General features: G+C 40.5%; 2 protein-coding genes across 13 annotated transcripts in view; both read left to right on the top strand.

The window, feature by feature from the left end:
* Positions 1-622: 622 nt before the first annotated feature.
* tuba5 (tubulin alpha 5) lies at positions 623-7,560 on the top strand. Of its 6 annotated transcripts, none has more exons than XM_090203036.1 (6): positions 623-827; positions 3,247-3,468; positions 3,580-3,754; positions 4,290-4,438; positions 4,572-4,680; positions 7,003-7,560. In XM_090203036.1, the coding sequence occupies exons 4-6, from the start codon at positions 4,307-4,309 to the stop codon at positions 7,044-7,046; spliced, it is 285 nt and encodes a 94-aa protein (XP_090059162.1). In that variant the 5' UTR covers positions 623-827; positions 3,247-3,468; positions 3,580-3,754; positions 4,290-4,306; the 3' UTR covers positions 7,047-7,560. The 6 variants fall into 6 exon arrangements, with proteins under 6 accessions (XP_090059162.1, XP_036801703.2, XP_090059163.1 ...); XM_090203037.1 differs by having other exon boundaries at positions 653-827; positions 3,584-3,754; XM_036945808.2 differs by lacking the exon at positions 7,003-7,560 and having other exon boundaries at positions 4,572-5,145.
* A 1,070-nt stretch (positions 7,561-8,630) lies between these two features.
* The window catches only part of kdm5bb (lysine demethylase 5Bb), a 39,090-nt gene continuing 24,880 nt past the window's right edge, over positions 8,631-22,840 (top strand). For 4 of the 7 annotated variants that reach the window (XR_016487308.1, XR_016487310.1, XR_016487311.1 and 1 more), the window contains exons 1-9: positions 8,657-9,022; positions 12,914-12,991; positions 16,299-16,421; positions 16,912-17,082; positions 18,127-18,183; positions 18,447-18,647; positions 18,892-18,991; positions 19,238-19,353; positions 21,118-21,276. Coding sequence is in view for 3 of the 7 variants with exons in the window: in XM_021567190.3 (XP_021422865.3) it covers positions 8,870-9,022; positions 12,914-12,991; positions 16,299-16,421; positions 16,912-17,082; positions 18,127-18,183; positions 18,447-18,647; positions 18,892-18,991; positions 19,238-19,353; positions 21,118-21,276 (1,158 nt within the window). In the remaining 4 variants the exon portion in view is untranslated. Of the gene's footprint in view, positions 9,023-12,913; positions 12,992-16,298; positions 16,422-16,911; positions 17,083-18,126; positions 18,184-18,446; positions 18,648-18,891; positions 18,992-19,237; positions 19,354-21,117; positions 21,277-22,840 lie in introns of all 7 variants that reach the window. The other 3 variants (XR_016487309.1, XM_021567191.3, XM_090203033.1) reach the window with 1 other exon arrangement.

Consider the following 22,840-nt stretch of genomic DNA (forward strand, 5'->3'; position numbering starts at 1 on the left):
ATGTGTACTGTGGTGACCTTTAGTACAAGCCTAGTGATTTTGTCAAGGGGTTCGGACCTCTTGGTTTCATGGCTAAGGTGTTGGACTGACAGTCGCACCCGCAGGGACCTGGGTTTGAGTCCAGGTTGGACTAATCCCTGAACTGATTAGTCAGAAGTGGGATGACACGACTGTGGGGCTATCAGGGGTGTGGATGGATGTTTGGAGGGGCAGGGATGTGTTTCTCATAAGAGAGGGTGGTCTTGTGATCCTTTATGACCGACTGCCCCAATGCGAGACCTGGTTCAGTTCCAACCGGGCTACCTCCCAAATTCACAACAATATCTACATATAGATGGAGTATGAACCAAATCACATATACTGTATATGTAAACATTTGTTTATGTTGTTCAAACATCAATACTGTAGTCAGTTTATCAAATAAGGGGGTCATCTTGTGACCCTTGATAAGAGCAGACTGACCCAAGGCCAGAGCCTGGTTCAGTTCCAACCTGGCTACCTCCCAAAATCACAACAATATCTACATGTAGATGGAGTATGAACCAAATCACATATTTTAGGTTGCATGTAAATCCCTTTTTGAAACGTCATCATACCTACACCGTCACCACTGGGATCCAATGACAATTCGACTGGAGTGCTCAGGTATTTTAGTAGTGTGCAAGGCGGTGTGCTCAAAGTGCAGCGCAGACCCAGTCTACATTCCTGTGTTGGCGGTGACCATTGTCGACCGAGCTGTAGCAAAACTTTTCGCGCCTTTTACTGTATTCATTTTCTAACCCTTTTTTACGCGTCTTCAATCATCCGAATCTTGACAGGAGGAAATGGTATGCCCGCACAATACATAACTATTTAATTTTTCTCTTTTTGCATTGAAATTCTAAATGGGGTTAGTGCATTTTCCCCAATTTTCAGTGTTATTATTAATATTTGCCACCCTCAAAGGCAAATGATTTGTTCATGCAGTCTGAAAATGTGGACCACTCGACTATTTCAGATGTTTCATTTGAAAAAAAGTTGTTATTGCCTTATGCATATAGCCTCGGCCGTGCGTAGGGCCCTACCCCTATCCATTGAATGTATTCATTAGTATGAAAGTTGATACTTTGTTACTACGTTCTTACAACAATGTAATACAAAAGACAGTGAGTAGCCTATAGTATGAAGATAGGCAGAAACTGCTTCTCCAATAGAAATCCCCAATCACACTTGAAGGCGATTTCATGGCGACTTCGGCAAGCTAAACGCATGCGCAGAAATATGTCATGTCAAACGGTCGTCTCGCACCGAACTGCGCATGTGCGGACCGCACTCCTTCGATATGTAGTTGATTTTTAGGAAAATGAAAACGTGTGACTTTCACGATGTTGGACCAATAACATGTTCAACTACTTAAGACATTGTCTCGAATCTAGGTTGTGCCTTTAGATTTTTTGAAAATGAAGAAATAGGGAATAGGGAATATGGAATATTTTTTCACCTCTCTCTCATTTACTTCTCAACCCCTGGCCTGGTCTGCTTTGTTTATTATTATTATTTATTTTTTTCACTTTTATTTAACCAGGTAGGCTAGTTGAGAACAATTTCTCATTTGCAACTGCGACCTGGCCAAGATAAAGCGTAGCAATTCGACACATACAACAACACAGAGTTACACATGGAATAAACTAAACATACAGTCAACAATACAGTAGAACAAAAGAAAACAAAAAGTCTATATACAGAGAGTGAAGATGAGGTAAGTTAAGGAAATAAATAGGCCATGGTGGCGAAGTAATTACAATATAGCAATTAAACACTGAAATGGTAGATCGGCATGCGTTCCCGGAAGTCTTGCGCTGTTGCGCCTCTGGATTTAGAAACTGTGGTAATACTGTATGCGTGGGAATGTATACTGTCTGTGTCTGAAAGAGTGGAATCCAATGAATCTGTTGAGCCTGTGTGAGGAAGCGGAAAGTGGTATGGTGTGGGCAAAGATGGTGGATAAATTAAGATAGTTCACTCAGGCCTTTTACCATTTAAAAAAAGAGTCAGTTCCGGTCTACTTTACTGGGTGTCCTCAAGACACCAATGCAATAGCAGCTGAGTCTGGTCTACTTAGTTCATTGAACCACAACAACAAAAAACAGCGAGTTGTCTTCCGTCTCTGGTAGGGGGCAGACGCAGCAGATTGAGTCACATGCTTGACAAACTTTTCAACTTTCAAATGATAAATACATCTGTTAAAAGATTAGCTTACTATACCTGTATTTAGGCAGGAGTCTAGGAAAGTAATGTACTGTGATACAGTAACTTCCAAAATCAGTTGTGTACATCAACGAAACATGTAGTCTAGTACATAGCCTATGGGCCTATGCATGATACCTTGTGCTTTTTAAAGAATCAGCCATTAAAAAAATATAACAAGCATGCCAAGCCCCTTTCACGTCATCATACAATAAGTTACTTTGTATTCCTAATTTAGGAGTTATATTTGTCTTTGTGACTTATTGTATCACGCATATTACACAGCATTTTAGTTTTACATTTTTCCAGATACCATTTCCTTTTCAAATGTCAGTTTATTACCACCTTGTGAGAACCTAGAATTCCCTCCCCCTGAGATCCAGTGCCAAGACTACGAATTTGGACCTGCTGAAACATGTGTCTGGCAGTTTGCCTAAAATATATTCTTTAAAGGTACAGTTTCCCAGAGTCAGATTAGGCCTAGTTCTGGACAAAAAAGTTCTGGACAAAAAAAAAAGCCCCCTGATTTCAAGTCCAGGACTAGGGTCAATCTGTGTCTGGGAAACTGTCTATCAAAGGAATAAATCATTTTTATTTGACCAGATTTAAGTTCAGGATCTTTGGGGATCATTATTTAGAGTTGACATAGTTACTTTAAATTTGGAGCTACCATATTGCTCTCTACTTTTGGCATTATCTTTAAATACTTGAACCACGTGGTAATGTATTTCTTGATTTTTTTCTATATCCGGTTTTGCTTTTCTATCAACTTTAAATCGACCCCTTCAGTTGACTGTGCTTACTGAGGTGTAAACAACCAGCCAAAGCAGAAAAGATAACATACACAAATGTTGTTATTAGTAAATCCTAGATGTCAGCATAGTTGAATTCATTGTGTGTTAATATAGTCCGATTTACAGTATCTGTGTATCAGATGGGCTTTGCTGTTTATGTATTTTCCACTTCAGCCAGATGGTTTGAGGAACAGGAAGTAGTCATGCTGTCGTTTTTTGCCAACAGAGAGAGTGTATCTCCATCCACGTGGGCCAGGCGGGAGTTCAGACTGGCAATGCATGCTGGGAACTCTTCTGCTTGGAACACGGTGTGGGGCCAGACGGGGTGCTCAATGAAGAGGACCAGGGGCCTAATTCACGGACTGACCCCTTCAACACCTTTTTTAACACAGGAAGTTCTGGCCGCCATGTTCCCAGGGCCATATTTGTGGACCTGGAGCCAACAGTGGTCAGTAAGCAATTTCATTTGTAACATTTTGTTTCTCTCCACCCATCATTCATGTTTGTGTGTGTGATTGCACATGTGTAGTGTAAATGCATATCCATCCTCATGGGCCAGGCAGGAGTGCTAATTGGGAATGCATGCGGGGACCTGTGCTGGATGGAGCATGGTATCCAAGAGACAAGACCATTGGTGGTGGCGGTGATGACCCCTTTTACACTTTCTTCAATGAGCGTGGCTCAGGATAGCTTGTACAAAGGGCTGTATTTGTGGACCTAGCCAGCTGTAATTGGTAAGTGGTGGTGTAGAATATTGATACAAAGAAGAAGAGATGGTAAAATAATTAAATGTTGAATAAATGAGGGGTTTATTAGTGATACACATCCCAAACTTTCACAACAATAACAACTGGGCCAACAACAAAACGATGAATGAATAAAGAAAGCCCACACACAGCATATGCTGCTCCAAAGTACACACAAGTAGCCCTTGCCAAGTAATAATGAATAAAATGCAAGGTTACTTCTAATGAACTGCAGTATGTCTGTTAAGTAGTGTGCATTAATCAAAACACTAACACTACTGTAGCAGTTCTAGAAGTGTTACTACTGCACATTAATAAATACAAAAAAATCTGATTGTTAAAATTGTGAATCTACATTACACTGTGGGTGGATGTAAGTACAGCTTTATAGGCTACATAATATCAATGCACAGGACTGCCAACCAAGAGCAAATCAACAATTAATTGATACTACTGTGGTAATTTAGGTGACATTTCCAGTTGATGTCCTATATTTGTTGATGAGTGATTGTTTTCCCTGCAGATGAGGTCAGGACGGGAATGTACAGGCAGCTCTACCATCCTGAGCAGCTCATCTCTGGAAAGGAGGATGCAGCCAATAACTACGCCCGTGGACACTACACCGTGGGTAAGGAGATCATTGACGGGGTTCTGGAGCGTGTCCGTAAAATGGTAAGTATCACATTAAGACCAGATCTTGGTCATACAGTCAAAGGAAGGATTTGAGTCATAATGTAGTAATAATATAGGCTAAGGCCAATATATATGTGCATCACTGGTGTTGGTCAATTGTTTTTCTCCCTAGACTGACCAGTGCACAGGGCTACAAGGATTCCTCATCTTCCACAGCTTCGGAGGAGGCACTGGCTCTGGTTTCACCTCTCTGCTGATGGAGCGCCTGTCTGTTGACTACGGTAAGAAGTCCAAGCTGGAGTTTGCCATCTACCCAGCTCCCCAAGTGTCCACAGCTGTGGTAGAGCCATATGATTCCATTCTGACCACCCACACCACCCTGGATCACTCTGACTGTGCCTTCATGGTGGACAATGAGGCCATCTACGACATCTGTCGCCGCAACCTTGATGTTGAGCGCCCATCCTACACCAACCTCAACAGATTGATCGGTCAGATCGTTTCCTCCATCACTGCCTCCCTACGCTTTGATGGTGCCTTGAATGTTGACCTCACAGAGTTCCAGACCAATTTAGTCCCATTCCCGCATTCATTTCCCCCTGGTCACCTACGCGCCCATTATCTCCGCTGAGAAGGCCTACCATGAGCAGCTAACCATCTCTGAGATCACCACTGCCTGCTTCGAGCCAGCCAATCAGATGGTCAAGTGTGACCCTCGCCATGGCATGTACATAGCCTGCTGTATGCTGTACCGTGGCGATGTGGTGCCCAAAGATGTGAACTCTGCCATTCAAAATATCAAGACCAAACGTTCCATCCAGTTTGTGGATTGGTGCCCCACCGGTTTCACGGTACAGTGCCTTGCGAACGTATTCGGCCCCCTTGAACTTTGCGACCTTTTGCCACATTTCAGGCTTCAAACATAAAGATATAAAACTGTATTTTTTTGTGAAGAATCAACAACAAGTGGGACACAATCATGAAGTGGAACGACATTTATTGGATATTTCAAACTTTTTTAACAAATCAAAAACTGAAAAATTGGGCGTGCAAAATTATTCAGCCCCTTTACTTTCAGTGCAGCAAACTCTCTCCAGAAGTTCAGTGAGGATCTCTGAATGATCCAATGTTGACCTAAATGACTAATGATGATAAATACAATCCACCTGTGTGTAATCAAGTCTCCGTATAAATGCACCTGCACTGTGATAGTCTCAGAGGTCCGTCAAAAGCGCAGAGAGCATCATGAAGAACAAGGAACACACCAGGCAGGTCCGAGATACTGTTGTGAAGAAGTTTAAAGCCGGATTTGGATACAAAAAGATTTCCCAAGCTTTAAACATCCCAAGGAGCACTGTGCAAGCGATAATATTGAAATGGAAGGAGGATCAGACCACTGCAAATCTACCAAGACCTGGCCGTCCCTCTAAACTTTCAGCTCATACAAGGAGAAGACTGATCAGAGATGCAGCCAAGAGCCCATGCAGCCCATGATCACTCTGGATGAACTGCAGAGATCTACAGCTGAGGTGGGAGACTCTGTCCATAGGACAACAATCAGTCGTATATTGCACAAATATGGCCTTTATGGAAGAGTGGCAAGAAGATAGCCATTTCTTAAAGATATCCATAAATAGTGTCGTTTAAAGTTTGCCACAAGCCACCTGGGAGACACACCAAACATGTGGAAGAAGGTGCTCTGGTCAGATGAAACCAAAATTGAACTTTTTGGCAACAATGCAAAACGTTATGTTTGGCGTAAAAGCAACACAGCTCATCACCCTGAACACACCATCCCCACTGTCAAACATGGTGGTGGCAGCATCATGGTTTGGGCCTGCTTTTCTTCAGCAGGGACAGGGAAGATGGTTAAAATTGATGGGAAGATGGATGGAGCCAAATACAGGACCATTCTGGAAGAGAACCTGATGGAGTCTGCAAAAGACCTGAGACTGGGACGGAGATTTGTCTTCCAACAAGACAATGATCCAAAACATAAAGCAAAATCTACAATGGAATGGTTCAAAAATAAACATATCCAGGTGTTAGAATGGCCAAGTCAAAGTCCAGACCTGAATCCAATCGAGAATCTGTGGAAAGAACTGAAAACTGCTGTTCACAAATGCTCTCCATCCAACCTCACTGAGCTCGAGCTGTTTTGCAAGGAGGAATGGGAAAAAATGTCAGTCTCTCGATGTGCAAAACTGATAGAGACATACCCCAAGCGACTTACAGCTGTAATCGCAGCAAAAGGTGGCGCTACAAAGTATTAACTTAAGGGGGCTGAATAATTTTGCACGCCCAATTTGTCAGTTTTTGATTTGTTAAAAAAGTTTGAAATATCCAATAAATGTCGTTCCACTTCATGATTGTGTCCCACTTGTTGTTGATTCTTCACAAAAAAATACAGTTTTATATCTTTATGTTTGAAGCCTGAAATGTGGCAAAAGGTCGCAAAGTTCAAGGGGGCCGAATACTTTCGCAAGGCACTGTAAGTAACATGATTGCCTCCTGTATATGGTTTATATTGCGATTTGAGATGAACACCATATTTCTTTCGCGGCCTAAGGGGTCATTTGTTTATTTTATTTATATCTCACCAGGTTGGGATCAACTATCAGCCCCCGACTGCCGTACCTGGAGGTGATCTAGCTAAAGTCCAGAGGGCTGTGTGCATGCTGAGCAACACCACTGCCATTGCTGAAGCCTGGGCCCGTTTGGACCACAAGTTTGACCTCATGTATGCCAAACGTGCCTTTGTGCACTGGTATGTAGGTGAGGGCATGGAGGAGGGAGAGTTCTCTGAGGCCAGAGAAGACATGGCTTGCCTGGAGATGGATTATGAAGAGCTGGGCAGAACAAGCACAGAATCTGATGATGATGAAGCGGGTGAGGAATATTAATAACCAAATAACCATGATGTCCAATCTGTCTATTAAAAATGTAATATTCTGTCTTTGTATTCTTTCTTGTAACAATATATTGTTGTATCTGCCTGCCCTGAACAAAAACATCTGAAGTTGTATAAACAGCCAGATGCACTTTTTTTGTGGTTTATTAACACCTTGTTAATCGGTATGTTTCAAAGTGCCATGTTTTGCAATTGCAATAGTTTTCAGCTTCTGAATAAAATCGGTATTGAGTACAACATTGCAAAATATATTTTTTGTTTGGCCCTAGCATGTTACAGCTAGGGCCAAACTCAACCAGGAGTAGAGTACCTTACCCACGTTCTGTTGTCATGTTCTGTTTCAGTAATAATATATTGAGGATTTATATTTAGGTTACTAACAGTATATATATTATGAGTCTATAGATGTATAAATATTTTATAATTATGTAATAACCAGTTGTAACCCATTGCTGGTTGCATTCAGTGAGCTGATTACTGTTGCTACTGGGCTATGGTCTCTGGATCATTATTGTGGAGCGCGTCGATGTAATTTGCGACTAGCCTCAAACTGTGTTACATATTAAAACTCATCAATGCTCGCCCCCTGCAAAGCAGATACATCCAATCAAAATACTCCCATCGGGGCTATTTAAAGAACAAGATCCGGCAGCGGTGAAGGTGTCACCTGAAAATATCCCTCCGCAATAATAAACAGTAGCCAGTGAGGATACAATGAAAAGCATTTTCAAGAATGAATTCTCTGAAATCAAATTTTACCAATCAAAATGGTGCACAATTACGTATATTCAACTTGTCAATAAGACGATGTTTTGTTAGACGAACAATATTTGACACTATAATGAAGATGCTGGTTTGGATGTAGCATAGGCTTCAAATGCACTGTGTGCTACAGTACTTCACGGAGCACATCAGTCGGGTGCATTCAATCTTGTGACTTAATAATAGGCCTCTACATAGCCTATATATGTTTCATTACAATTTAGTTTTTAAAAAATGATTAGAGTCTGACTAAAGAAAATAGTAATTTATGCGTAGTTAATACTCAATTTTTTCCAACATAATTCTGTGTAAATTACACTAAATTCAACACGACAATGGTGTGTCAAAACAAACGGGTATTTGTATATTTACATATTCATGTATGTATGTATGTATGTGATTAACAGTTGAAATATTTAGAAATATATTGGTGAAATCGACAATAATCACAATCCATGTAATAAAAGCCTATAATATATCTTGATTTACGATGTTTAACATGCAGTACGATTGATGTCTAAGGTCAGAGAATGAGATTGCAAACATAAGAGGTTTTAGAAAAATTATATGGTATCTACTTTTTTAGGCGGACGTAGTCACTGCCTTAGAACATTCGTTTCACTGTGTGTGTATGTGTGTTTGGCTGAGCTGCCTCGTATTGTTGATCCCGATTGACTTCGAGAGACCCTGACATTGGAAATTAGAAGGATATACCTCCGGACAGACCATAAGATAGGTGACACACTGTTGTGACTAGGCTACCTGTGTTGTCTGAGCTCTAAGATTGGATCAAGACCATGACCCAGCCTCGGCCGGACGAGTTCAAGCCGCCTCAGGAGTGCCCAGTCTTCGAACCAAGCTGGGAGGAATTTGCCGATCCTTTTGCTTATATAAATAAGATTCGTCCAATTGCGGAAAAAACGGGTATTTGTAAGGTCCGCCCGCCTCCGGTAAGTGTGGTCGCGCTGCTGAATGGTTTAACATATTCTTTAAACCCGTTTTAACAAAACTGACAACCACAAACACGGGGGGTTAAAGGGACCTTTTCAACATGGCGGATGAAGGTTCTGCTGATTCTTTTGTATCATTAATGTTTATATAGCTAGCTAACTAACTACATAATCAAGCTAGTTTTAATAGTTAACGTTAGCTACCTGACGAACTGAATTGACGTTAGTGGCATTGTGTAACTGCAGCAGGCAGCGTTAATGAAAATAGCTTGCTAACGTAACCTGCTAAGACAATGTTGACTGCTTCTTCAATCACTGAAATCGTCGTGCACGCTAATTGAGCTAGCTGGCTAACGTTAGCTGACTAACAAATCGTGAGATTATCCTTTCGTTAACGACTGATGTTAAACTAGCTAGTGCGATGACCGACAGTGAAGTCTGTCAGTTCAGTGTAAAACGACAAATCAGCCGACGTTAGTAGTAACAGCTAACGTTAGCTAGTTAACGTTACATAAAACAAAAAGCATTCAATAAACAAAAGCTACCAATGTCAGTTGAATTTACGTGGAGACTTACAGCTGGTTCCATTAGCTAGCCGCTTGCTATCAAGACTGATCAGCGTAGTTTTGTCATCAGGCGAGAAAACAATACACACGCATACACCATTTGTCTTTGGCAGAAGATACCGACCCTACCGTTATGCTTGTTTACACTCAGCTGCATTGGGATCTGAACGCAATCATGGCTACATTAATACACTGTGGAGCCAGCATGAAATATGGGTCGGAAAACTTACTTCAATGCAGGGATGGGATATGCCACTGTACTCCAAATTGTACCTATAAACACACTGCCCAATTGAGAAGATTGAAATACTGTTTTCTCCCCCCAGAAAACTTCCCTTTTTGTTTTCATGCTAGTTAACAGCAGCCATTAAGGAATGGCATACGGAGTTGATTGGCTGACATTGCCATTCCAGAATGGCTACTGCTAGCTAGCATGCGATGAGGATGAAAAGAGCAGTTTTCTGAGAGAACTATAAGTATTTAAATCTTCCAGTCGATGTATCAGTGTGGATAAAGGTAGAATTTGGAGTACAGTGGCATATCCCATCCCTGCATTGAGGTACATTTTCTGACCCATACCTTAATTTAACCCCAGTGCAGCTCGATGTAAACAAGCGTAACATTAGGGTCGGTATCTTCTGGAAACTTTTGTCTTTAATTGATTAGCTTGGTAGATAAAAAAATAATAGGCAACCTTTTGACATTGTCGGACCATAGTCACTGGTAGGGTTTCAACATTTCTGTGAACTTTCAATACATTTCCAGGTTTTTCAGAAATCCTGGTTACTGATTAAGAATTTTTCCAACCAGGAGTTTGTGAAAACCAGGGAATTTATTGAAAGTGCCTAGAATTTTGCAACCCTAGTCACTGGTAATGCCAAAGAGCTGTAACTTTACAGAGATGGGTAATGTTGTTTGATTAGTTACTATGAATGATGTTTTTAATGTAATTCAGACAAACTTCCAACTTCCCACAACTAAGGATCACCTGTATTTATTAGTCTCCAGTTTGGTGTAGCCTAAACTTATTTATAACTGTGACCTTTTTGTAAGCTGAAATAAAAAGGCCCCATGAACCCAAAAAGATGGAATCCATAAATGAATAATAGGCATCAGTCAAATAACATATATTATTAGATAGGAGTTTATTAGTCACATGCACAGGATTGCAGATGTAATCCTAGGGTACACTAAAATTCTTATGCGCCGAGATCCAACACTACAGTAAAAAAAAAGAAGAGACAAGTATTGGTTATAACTATCCATCAATATTGGATGTAGTCTAAAATTAGTGATAAGTAATTTCATTGATGGATGTAAATGTCCTGGTGGAATGGAATGTTAACTCAGTAGCCCTTGGCTGTTGAATTCCATCTAGCCATTTTGTTGGTCTTTAGTTAGTTAGGCTAGTGGGTTTAAGATAAGGAATCAATCGTGCTGTATGCTCTACAATGCTCATGTTGTAACCCTAAAATAACTAGAAAATTGTATTGAGAAAAAAGTAATGATGTACAGTTGAAGTTGGACGTTTAACAGACACTTAGGTTGGAATCATTATAACTCGTTTTTCAACCACTCCACAAATTTCTTGTTAACAAACTATAGTTTCGGTTAGGACATCTACTTTGTGCATGACAAGTAATTTTTCCAACAATTGTTTACAGACAGATTATATAACTTATCACAATTCCAGTGGGTCGGAAGTTTACACACTAAGTTGACTGTGCCTTTAAACAGCTTGGAAAATTCCAGAAAATTATGTCATGGCTTCTGATAGGCTAATTGACATCATTTGAGTCATTTGGAGGTGTACCTGTGGATGTATTTCAAGGCCTACATTCAAACTCAGTGCCTCTTTGCTTGACATCATGGGAAAATCAAAAGAAATCAGCCAATACCTCAGAAAAAAATTGTAGACCTCCACAAGTCTGGTTCATCCGTGTGAGCAATTTTCAAACGCCTGAATGTACCACGTTCATCTGTACAAACAATAGTATGCAAGTATAAACACCATGGGACCACACATCCGTCATACCAATCAGGAAGAGAGGCGTTCTGTCTCCTAGAGATGAACGTACATTGGTGCGAAAAGTGCCAGAACAACAGTGCCAGAACAACAGCAATGGACCCTGTGAAGATGCTGGAGGAAACCGGTACAAAAGTATCTATATCCACAGTAAAACAAGTCCTTTATCGACATAACCTGAAAGGCCGCTCAGCAAGGAAGAAGCCACTGCTCCAAACTGCCATAAAAAAGCCAGACTACAGTTTGCAACTGCACATGGGGACAAAGATCGTACTTTTTGGAGAAATGTCCTCTGGTCTGATGAAACAAAAATAGAACTGTTTGGCCATAATGACCATCGTTATGTTTGGAGGAAAAAGGTGGAGGCTTGCAACCGTGAAGCACGGGGGTGGCAGCATCATGTTGTGGGGGTGCTTTGCTGCAGGAGGGACTGGTGCACTTCACAAAATAGATGGCATTATGAGGAAGTAAAATTATGTGGATATATTGAAGCAACATCTCAAGACATCAGTCAGGAAGTTAAAGCTTGGTTGCAAATGGGTCTTGCAAATGGACAATGGCCCTAAGCACTCCAATACCTAGACTTGTTGTCTAGGTGTGGCAAAATGGCTTAAGAACAACAAGTCTAGGTATTGGAGTGGTCATCACAAAGCCCTGACCTCAATCCTATAGAACATTTGTGGGCAGAACTGAAAAAGCGTGTGCGAGCAAGGAGGCCTACAAAACTGACTCGGTTACACCAGCTCTGTCAGGAGGAATGGGCCAAAATTCATTCAACTTATTGTGGGATGCTTGTGGAAGGCTAGCCAAAACGTTTGACCCAAGTTAAACAATTTAAAGGCAATGCTACCGAATACCAATTGAGTGTATGTGAACTTCTGACCCACTGGGAATGTGATGAAAGAAATAAAAGCTGAAATAAATAATTCTCTACTATTATCCTGACATTTCACATTCTTAAAATAAAGTGGTGATCCTAAGACGGGGAATTTTTGCTAGGATTAAATATCAGCAATTGTGAAAAACTGAGTTTAAATGTAGTTGGCTACGGTGTATGTAAACTTCCGACTGTAACTCCATGACCACGGTAGACAAATAGACAGACTTAGAGTTGTAGGCTAAACATTTGTTACTGATCGGTGTCCCATACATGGCAAGGACTGGTTTATTGTATGATGTCTCCCTACTGCTGGGTGTTATGTGGTTCTTTGAATAATCTTTTCAGCTGTGCGATATACCTACTTATTATGTGTAATATTTAAGTCATTCTAATAATAATATTTTATTGTGTCCTCATAGGACTGGCAGCCTCCATTTGCATGTGATGTTGACAGACTGCACTTCACTCCTCGGATACAGAGGCTAAATGAACTGGAGGTAGGGAGCAATTTTCCCTCAATGTTTTCAGCACTGAGCAAATTTCAGGTCTGCTGAGCGCAAACTTGAACGTTGTGAAAATTGTGCAACTTCCTGCTTGCGTTTACTATGAACACTGAGGCTGTACCTGCTTTAAGTTAGTTTCAGACAGTGGTCAAGTAGGCTACTGTGGCTATTTTATCATAATGTAGGCCTACCAAAATGCATCCCATAACATTTTACCATGGAAATAGCTGATCTATCATTCAGCCTACAGTAGCAGCCAACGTGTGGTGTTCAATGTAGGCCTACATTCCATGAGACCTTTGAAAAAAAAACCTGCAGGGCTTGACATGAACCTGTTTATCCACTTGTCCTTCAGACAAGGTAACTGGAAATGTTTTTGTGGTGTGATTCCCATACCATTATTACAGAGAATCAGACAGATTATGCTACCCTCTGCCTATAGGCTACTTAGCTTATTCAAGCAGGGGAGGCAGGGTAGCCTAGTGGTTAGAGCTTTGGATGAGTAACCGAAAGGTTGCAAGTTCAAATCCCAGAGCTAACAAGGTACAAACAAACCTGTCGTTCTGCTCCTGAACAGGCAGTTAACCCACTGTTCCTAGGCCGTCATTGAAAATAAGAATCTGTTCTTAACTGACTTGCCTAGTTAAATAAAGTTTTTAAAAAAAGCCTGTCTCAAAATACAACACTGCACCTTTAAAGTAAAAAAAAAAAAAGCACACAATTCACCTTCACCTGCCTCGCTTTTCAATGTTGTCTAAAAATGCACAGGTTTGTGCTCTTGAAGGAAGCAATCACTCCCCCATTGCTGACTACAAATGATCTATAACTGGGCTCACTAACAAATGATATGAGCAAATGTGCACAGGTGGCTACATGCAGCTCTCACTTTGATCTCAAAACAAGCGCATCTACCTGGAGTGGCAGGTAGCCTAGTGGTTAGAGCGTTGGGCCAGTAACTGAAATGTTGCTAATAGAGGTCTACCGATTATGATTTTTCAACGCTGATACCGATTATTGTAGGACAAAAAAAAAGCCGATACCGATTAATCAGACAATTACATTTTTTATTTTATTTGTAATAAACCAAATTTTTATTTGTAATAATGACAATATCAACAATACTGAATGTACACCTATTTTAACTTAATATAATACATCCATAATATAAATTTAGCCTCAAATAAATAATGAAACATCTTCAATTTGGTTTAATTAATGCAAAAACAAAGTGTTGGAGAAGATATTGCACTTTTACTATGTGCCATGTAAAAAAGCTAACGTTTAAGTTAGCAGCGTTTCGAAGCAGCGTTACCCATGCAGAGCAAGTGGAACAACCACTCCAAGTCTCAGAGCGAGTGACGTTTGAAACGCTATTAGCGCGCACCCCGCTAACTAGCTAGCCATTTCACATAGGTTACACCAGCTTAATCTCGGGAGTTGATAGGCTTGAAGTCATAACAGTGCAATGCTTGAAGAATTGCGAAGAGCTGCTGGCAAACGCACTAAATGCTGTTTGAATGGTACGAGCCTGCTGCTGCCTACCATCGCTCAGTTAGACTGCTCTATCAAATATCAAATCAGACTTAATTATAACATAATAACACAGAGAAATACGAGCCTTTGGTCATGAATATGGTCGAATCCAGAAACTATCATTTCGAAAACAAAACGTTTATTCTTTCAGTGAAATACGGAACCGCTACGTATTTTATCTAACGGGTGGCATCCCTAAGTCTAAATATTGCTGTTACATTGCACATCCTTCAATGTTATGTCATAAATATGTACAATTCTTGCAAATTAATTACGGCCTTGACTTAACACAGTTCGCAAGGCGGCCCAAACTGCTGCATATACCCTGACTGCTTGCACGGAACGCAAGAGAAGTGACACAATTTCCCTAGTTAAAAGAAATTCACGTTAGCAGGCAATATTAACTAAATATGCAGGTTTAAAAATATATACTTGTGTATTGATTTTAAAGAAAGGCATTGATTATGGTTAGGTCCATTGGTGCAACGACATTGCTTTTTTTCCGCAAATGCGCTTGTTAAATCATAACACGTTTGTCGAAGTAGGCTGTGATTCGATGAGAAATTAACAGGCACCGCATCGATTATATGCAAAGCAGGACACGCTAGATAAACTAGTAATATCATCAACCATGTGTAATTAACTAGTGATTATGTTAAGATTGTTTTTTCTTTTTACAAGATAAGTTTAATGCTAGCTAGCAACTTACCTTGGCTTCTTGCTGCCCTCACGTAACAGGTAGTCAGCCTGCCATGCAGGCTCCTCGTGGAGTGCAATGTAAGGCAGGTGGTTAGTGTTGGACTAGTAACCGGAAGGTTGCAAAAACAAATCCCCGAGCTGACAAGGTCAAAATCTGTCGTTCTGCCCCTGAACAAGGCAGTTAACCCACTGTTCCTAGGCCATCATTATAAATAGGAATTTGTAATTTACTAGTTAAATAAAAAATACTCACGACCCCTCATGCTGTAAACAGTCCATATCAAAGTGAATTGCACAGATCCATATATGGCAATGGTCTATTTGCATATAGGCCTACTGCAGCTCTGATTGGTTATGCTGCACCGGTCTGTGTAGAGTACTGGCTGTGTAGAGTCTTGCATGTCAATGCAATAGAATCCTAATCCGATGCGTTCTGCCTACAACAAAATCTCTTGCATAGTTAGTTTTACATACTAAGTCTTGCTCAGTTTGTTTTATTGCGGTATGTTGCATTGAAGGTGGCTAATATTGCGTTGATTCGATCACAATTCCCAGAGTAAAGGGAAACATTGAACTTTTCCCCCTTAGTTAACACTATCAATCTCGTGCTTCTCTATGCGGGCTGATATTTCTTCTGCGGGCCCACACATTCGCGCTGGTTAGAGGGAAAATTGGTACGGAAGTCACTTTGCATGATGTGTAGCCTAGATTTTAGTTTAATAAACAATACCCTTGAAGATGTGCACCACTTTGACACCTTGGCCTATAAAGGGGAATTAAACTGATTGGTCAGGGTCCCTGTCAATGCAGTTGTCTCGTTGACGTAGCACTAAAGGTTTTCTATTGTGCCTACTGCCAACCATTTATTAATCACCCCCTTCAGAAACTTTGGTGAAAGGAAAGGCAAAGGTTGCTTGCGCAGGAGCCGGTCAGCAGAAACATTTTATTTTCAGTGGACCGTTTTTTTTATTGCATCACATAGCTGAGCCAGGACACTTATCACCGCCATGATTCTCTAAATTAGAATTCCTACAGTGACTAATATATCACCCTTGTTTCCCTTTCCTAGGCACAGACCAGAGTTAAGCTTAACTTCTTGGACCAGATTGCAAAGTTCTGGGAGTTGCAGGGGTGTTCTCTGAAGATTCCTCATGTGGAAAGGAAGATATTGGACCTGTATCAACTCAACAAGGTTGGGTGTTTAGTAGTGATAGATTTGATACCAGAGCTCCGAGGCATGGGTCAAAATCGCTAAGCAGTTTTCTTCAAAGCAGTGTGCCGATTATAATTTTATCAGAATCATGTGATCAATGATCACATGGTCAACGTCTGAAGCTTTGTTTCATCAAACAACTACCTAATTGGCTTGGCAACGGTTTTGGTAGAAGACAAAGGCTACCCTGCGCACACGCTATGGCATGTGGGACGTTATATGTGTAATCATTTGGCTGCTCTAAATTATTTTGACCAGCAGGTACCACTAGTGTACACTGTGTTGATCATAGCCTTGAGTAATGAAACTATTTTCACACAATTGGCTGGAAAGCCTCAATGTTTCAAGAATTTTGTTTATCCATCACTAGTGTTTAGCGTTGTTTCAAACTACTATACATTTATTCCATCTTAAATAGCATTGCACAGAATCCACTGACTCTACCTAACTTTTACACATTTTATTTCAGAATGTTGCAGATGAGGGCGGATTTGATATTGTGTGTCGCGATAGACGTTGGACGGCGATTGCGCTTAAGATGGGCTTTGCTCCTGGCAAGGCTGTTGGCTCTCACTTACGGTCACACTATGAGAGACTTCTCTACCCCTACAACCTCTTCCAGAGCGGAGCCAACCTCCTGGTAAGTTGGACAGATGCCCCAACACCAATTATTTTCCAATGGTTTCGTTATGAACATAACCATTATATTTTTACGTTCTATTCCACTGTTTCCGACCAGCAAAATAAAGTTCTGAACTGATTCAAACCCCCAAAAAAGTAACAGTTTATATCGTTCTTTTTTTTACATTTCACTCTACTTTAAATTAGTTGACCAATGGATAGAGGAGCTTTCTATGGAGCGGGCAAGCTATGTACATGCATTGGACAGACAAGTGTAGTGTGCCCTTGGTCATGAATCTCGGTTCAATTACATTACACATAATGCTGCCTAGAGGTTTCAAGAGCTAGACCAGAGCTAGCTAACAAGCTTGTGTGTGCAGAGCGGCAACAAATTAAAAATAAGTCTTTTTGTAGTTAATACATCTATTGTGAAACAGGAAGACTATAGTATCCTTAACTAGCATTTATTTCTGAATCACGGTAATGTCAGTAGCTACAGTAGACTATGCATGCTTCAGAAGGAGGGGAAGGTAGCATATACACACACATGCCAAACATTTTCAGCTGGCAGGCAGACACTGGAAAAAGTTTGAGTTGCGTTTTTTTGTGGGACTATGCGGGGAAAAAAGGGCCAGAACGTTATTAACCGGTTCACATGCTTTTAAAATAACGTTTCTGTTCCAGAACAGTATAGATCACTTTTGTTCTCCGTTCTGTTCCTCAGAAAATGTCATTCTTTTCTGGTTTTCGGTTCTGTTCCCTGAATCGGTTCCAACCCCTGCCTAACTCTCATGGTTAATCTGTCTGTGTCTATTCGCATTGCACTCAGAGCTTTATGAATCAGCTAATGCTTTATTAAGCACTTGGTTGGCTCATCTGTAGGCAAGTTGAGCACTGTTCAACAATAGTTTTACTGCTGTTATGCGGGAAGTATGTTTGTCTAATGTCTAGTGAGGATCGTTTTCAATATTGAATACATTTATTGAACACTGTAGAGAAAGCGTACAGAGTGAACATAGATTGGGTCGTTGTTGTTAACTTTGGAAGCTCTCTCTTGCTTTAGGCACCAGAGCTTGCGTCCAAGCTGATGCGCTTAGTGTCTGCTCCTGAACTTGACACGGTATGTCTGCCTCATGGTTATTATCTAATAATTAACAGATAGCACATTTTTGGTTACACAGACATGTTAGACTGCAATACAACCATTCTTTGTTTAAAATGGTCTCATAGTGCTTTGTCTGTGCACCGCTGCCATAGTCTGGGTGTCCTTGCTGCAATAGATGTGTGCCATGTCTTTTGATTTGTTGTTGGTTGTACGTTTATTCTACATTTTGTAATGGATTAACTATGTATTGTATAACATTACATTGTATATGCCTGCAGTTTGTCCAGGAGCCAACCCTGCCAGTTGACACGAGTGACAAGGAGTGTAAACCCCCTGACCTGACCGAGAGGCAGCACTTTGTTGAGCCAACCGAGTCCTGCTGCAACAGCGCCCACAGAGCAAAGCGGATGAGAGCTGAGGTGGATGCCCTTGCCGCACAGAGCCACACACACTTGTCAGAAGAACTCCTCTTAAAACCAGTAATTCAGATTGTACAACTACCCTGTAACCATCTACTTTACTCTATCCCCTTCAAATCTTTAAGTCACAAAATGGAGGAGTTGCATAAGAAAACCAATTTGAATGTAATTTGCCTAAAGCCTTATGGGCATTCTCAATTATTCATGAATGCATTGGCACATTTCTCTCTATTGCATATAAACTTTGTAAGATCATTAGTGGTATTTACTGTAGTTAAGTAGAACTCTATTTCTCCACCCACAGTCGGATTGTGTGAAGACAGAACCAGGAACTGAACCCTGTGAAAACAACAGACCAAATCTGAGGAGGAGGATGGGCTCTTTTGTTGCCAAGCCCGAGCCAGGTCAGTACTGACGAGGCTTTACTTTAACCACAGAAGAGTTGACACAATATGTGTGATCAGTGCCAATATCTACACACTTGTATACTACTCAATCCATGTATTGGGCCATGCATTAAGAGTGAATATTGGAAGTTAATGAATGATGTTCAGGCTAGGGTGTAAGATACACCGTGGGTAATTCATTAGTTAAATCCTCTGATGTTCCTCATTATGCTCATCATATGTCATTTTTCTTTACATAAAAAGACATTCCCATTCTAGTGAAACAAGAACCCATCGAGCCGGTGAGCGAGGCAGACAAAAACAAGTCTCGATATAAGAAAAAAACAAGTCTTGATGCCCCACCTCCTGCAGTGAGTGTAGTAAGTGTGGCTTTATTTAATCCATTCCTTTGAGAGAGAATACAATTAAATTGATTATCAACAGTATAATGTATTTATACCAGAACACATTGAAAAAAAATTGTGTAACAAACACTACCTGTCAAAAGTTTTAGAATACCTACTCATTCAAGGGTTTTTCTTTATTTTTACTATTTTCTACATTGTAGAATAGTAGTGAATAGTAGTGAGGACATCAACACTATGAAATAAGACATGGAATCATGTAGTAACCAAAAAGTGTTAAACAAATCAAAATATATTTTACAAGTGAGATTCTTCAAAGTAGCCAGCCTTTGCCTTGATGACAGCTTTGCACACTCTTTACATTCTCTCAACCAGCTTCATGAGGTAGTCACCTGGAATGCATTTTAATTAACAGGTGTGCCTTATTAAAAGTTAATTTGTGGAATTTCTTTCCTTAATGCGTTTGAGCCAATCAGTTGTGTTGTGACAAGGTAGGGGGGTATACAGAAGATAGCCCTATTTGGTAAAAGACCAAGTCCATATTAAGGCAAGAACAGCTCAAATAAGCAAAGAAAAATTACAGTCCATCATTACTTTAAGACATGAAGGTCAGTTAATACGGAACATTTCAATAACTTTGAACATTTCTTCAAGTGCAGTCGCAAAAACCATCAAGCGCTATGATGAAACTGACCCTAATGAGGACCGCCACAGGAATGGAAGACCCAGAGTTACCTCTGCTGCAGAGGATAAATTAGAGTTACCAGCCTCAGAGTTCAAATAACAGACATATCTCAACATCAACTGTTCAGAGGAGACTGTGTGAATCAGGCCTTCATGGTCGAATTGCTGCAAAGAAACCACTACTAAAGGACACCAATAAGAAGAGACTTGCTTGGGCCAAGAAACACGAGCAATGGACATTAGACCGGTGGAATTTTGTCCTTTGGTCTGGAGTCCAAGTTGGAGATTTTTGGTTCCAACCACTGTGTCTTTGTGAGACGCGGTGTGGGTGAATGGATGATCTCTGCATGTGTATTTTCCACCGTAAAGCATGGAGGAGGAGGTGTTATGGTGTGGGAGTACTTTGCTGGTGACACTGATTCATTTAGAATTCAAGGCACACTTAACCAGCATGGCTACCACAGCATTCTGCAGCGACATACCATCCCATATGGTTTGTGCTTAGTGGGACTATAATTTGTTTTACAACAGGACAATGACCCAATACACCTCCAGGCTGTGGGCTATTTGACCAAGAAGGAGAGTGATGGAGTGCTGCATCAGATGACATGTCCTCCACAATTACCTGACCTCAACCAAATTGAGATGGTTTGGGACGAGTAGGACCGCAGAGTGAAGGAAAAGCAGCCAACAAGTCCTTAGCATATGTGGATACTCCTTCAATACTGTTTGAAAAGCATTCCAGGTGAAGCTGGTTGAGAGAATGCCAAGAGTGTGCAAAGCTGTTACAAAGGCAAAGGGTGATTATTTTGAAGAATCTCAAATATAATAGATTTTTAATTTGTTTAACAATTTTTTGGGTCACTACATGATTCCATATGTGTTATTTCATAGTTTGTCTTCTATTATTCTACAATGTAGAAAATAATACAAAAATTAAGAAAAACCCTTGGATGAGTAGGTGTTCTAAAACTTTTGACCGGTAGTGTATAGGAAGTTGAAGAAATGTGATTATGTGAACAAAAGTTGAATTGTAGTTCCCTTTGGTTATTCATTAGTTTTATATTAAACAACTTTATTCCCTCTGTTCTGTAGGTGGACCTGTATATGTGTCTGGTGTGTGGCAGCGGGAGTGACGAGGATCGTCTTCTGTTGTGTGATGGCTGTGACGCCAGTTACCACACCTTCTGTCTCATACCCCCTCTGCACGACATCCCCAAAGGAGACTGGAGGTGCCCCAAGTGCCTGACTCAAGTGAGTAGTGATGTCTAGTCACCTCATCACACCAATAACCACATTCAAATGGAAGAGACAAGTGGAAGGGGGAGAAAGTAAGGAACTTGTCTGTTGGCCTTGCATTAAAGAACAAAATTGGTTAAAGAAAATTGTGATAAATAAAAAAGAAAACCAGTTTAATTTAAGAACCAAAAAATAGTGCCATATAGATTGCGTCAACTTTGTTTTTCAATATAAATTATTATACAAAATTCTTGCAACCAATAGAATGTTATATACAGTATATAGGGGATACAACCATCCCAGCGCTGCAGATTTTGCTGCGAAGAGACAATCATTCAATCATTTGTTTTGGTACTGTCCGTATGAAGCTGGATTTTGGTCCCAGGTTCAGGAATGGCTGAAGAATTGCAACATTTACCTGGATCCAACTCTGCAAATTAGCACTGATGGGTGATTTGAAAAGTCAGTCAACCGATCAATAATATATACCGAACAAAAATATAAACGCAATATGTAAAGTGTTGGTCCCATGTTACATGAGCTGAAATAAAAGATCCCAGACATTTTCCATACGCACAAAAAGCGTATCTACATTTTCTTAGCACAAATTAGTTTACATCCCAGTTAGTGAGCATTTGATCCTTTGTCAAGATAATCCATCCACCTACCTGACAGGTGTGCATATCTAGAAGTTGATTAAACAGCATGATCTCAACAAAGGTGCACCTTGTGCCGGGGACAATAAAAGGCCACTCTAACATGTGCAGTTTTGTCACACAATGCCACAGATGTCTTATGTTTTGAGGGAGTGTGCAATTGGCATGCTTATTGCAGGAATGTCCACCAGAGCTTTTGCCAGAGAATTGAAAGTTAATTTCTCTACCATAAGCCTCCTCCGTTGTTTTAGAGAATTTGGCATCCAGTACATCCAACCGGCCTCACAACAGCAGAGCACGTGTATGACGTTGTGTGGGCGAGCGGTTTGCTGATGTCAGCGTTGTGAACAGAGTGCCCCATGGTAGGGTTATGATATGGGCAGGCATAAGCTACGGACAACGGACACAATTGCATTTTATCGATGGCAATTTGAATGCACAAAAATTCCATGAAGAGATCCCGAGGGCCATTGTGAGGCCCATCTGTGACCAACAGATGCATATCTGTATTCCCAGTCGTGAAATCCATAGATTAGGGACTAATGAATTTATTTCAATTGACTGATTTCCTCATATGATTTCCTCAGTAAAGTCAATGAAATTGTTGCTTGTTGCGTTTTATATTTTGGTTCAGTATAATACTCCTAGCAAAAAAAAAAAAAAGTACAATCTGGAGAAAATGAGAATAGAAAGGTTCAGAACTTTTGTGAAACGGCACAATTGAAAAATATATGCCAAGTAGAAATCCAAACTGGATGATGTTCAGAGATGGATGGGAGGGGATGAGTGGAGCTGAAGGACGGGACTAAAAATAACTCATGTAAAATATACTGTCTGTAAAAAATAGATATATTTCTCGTCATCAATCTACACAAAATAGCCCATAATGACAAAGTGAAAAAAGGTTAAGAAATTGTAGCAAA

This window comes from Oncorhynchus mykiss, chromosome 16, assembly GCF_057628025.1.
Source record: "Oncorhynchus mykiss isolate SJ-2025 chromosome 16, ASM5762802v1, whole genome shotgun sequence".
Lineage (NCBI taxonomy): Eukaryota > Metazoa > Chordata > Actinopteri > Salmoniformes > Salmonidae > Oncorhynchus > Oncorhynchus mykiss.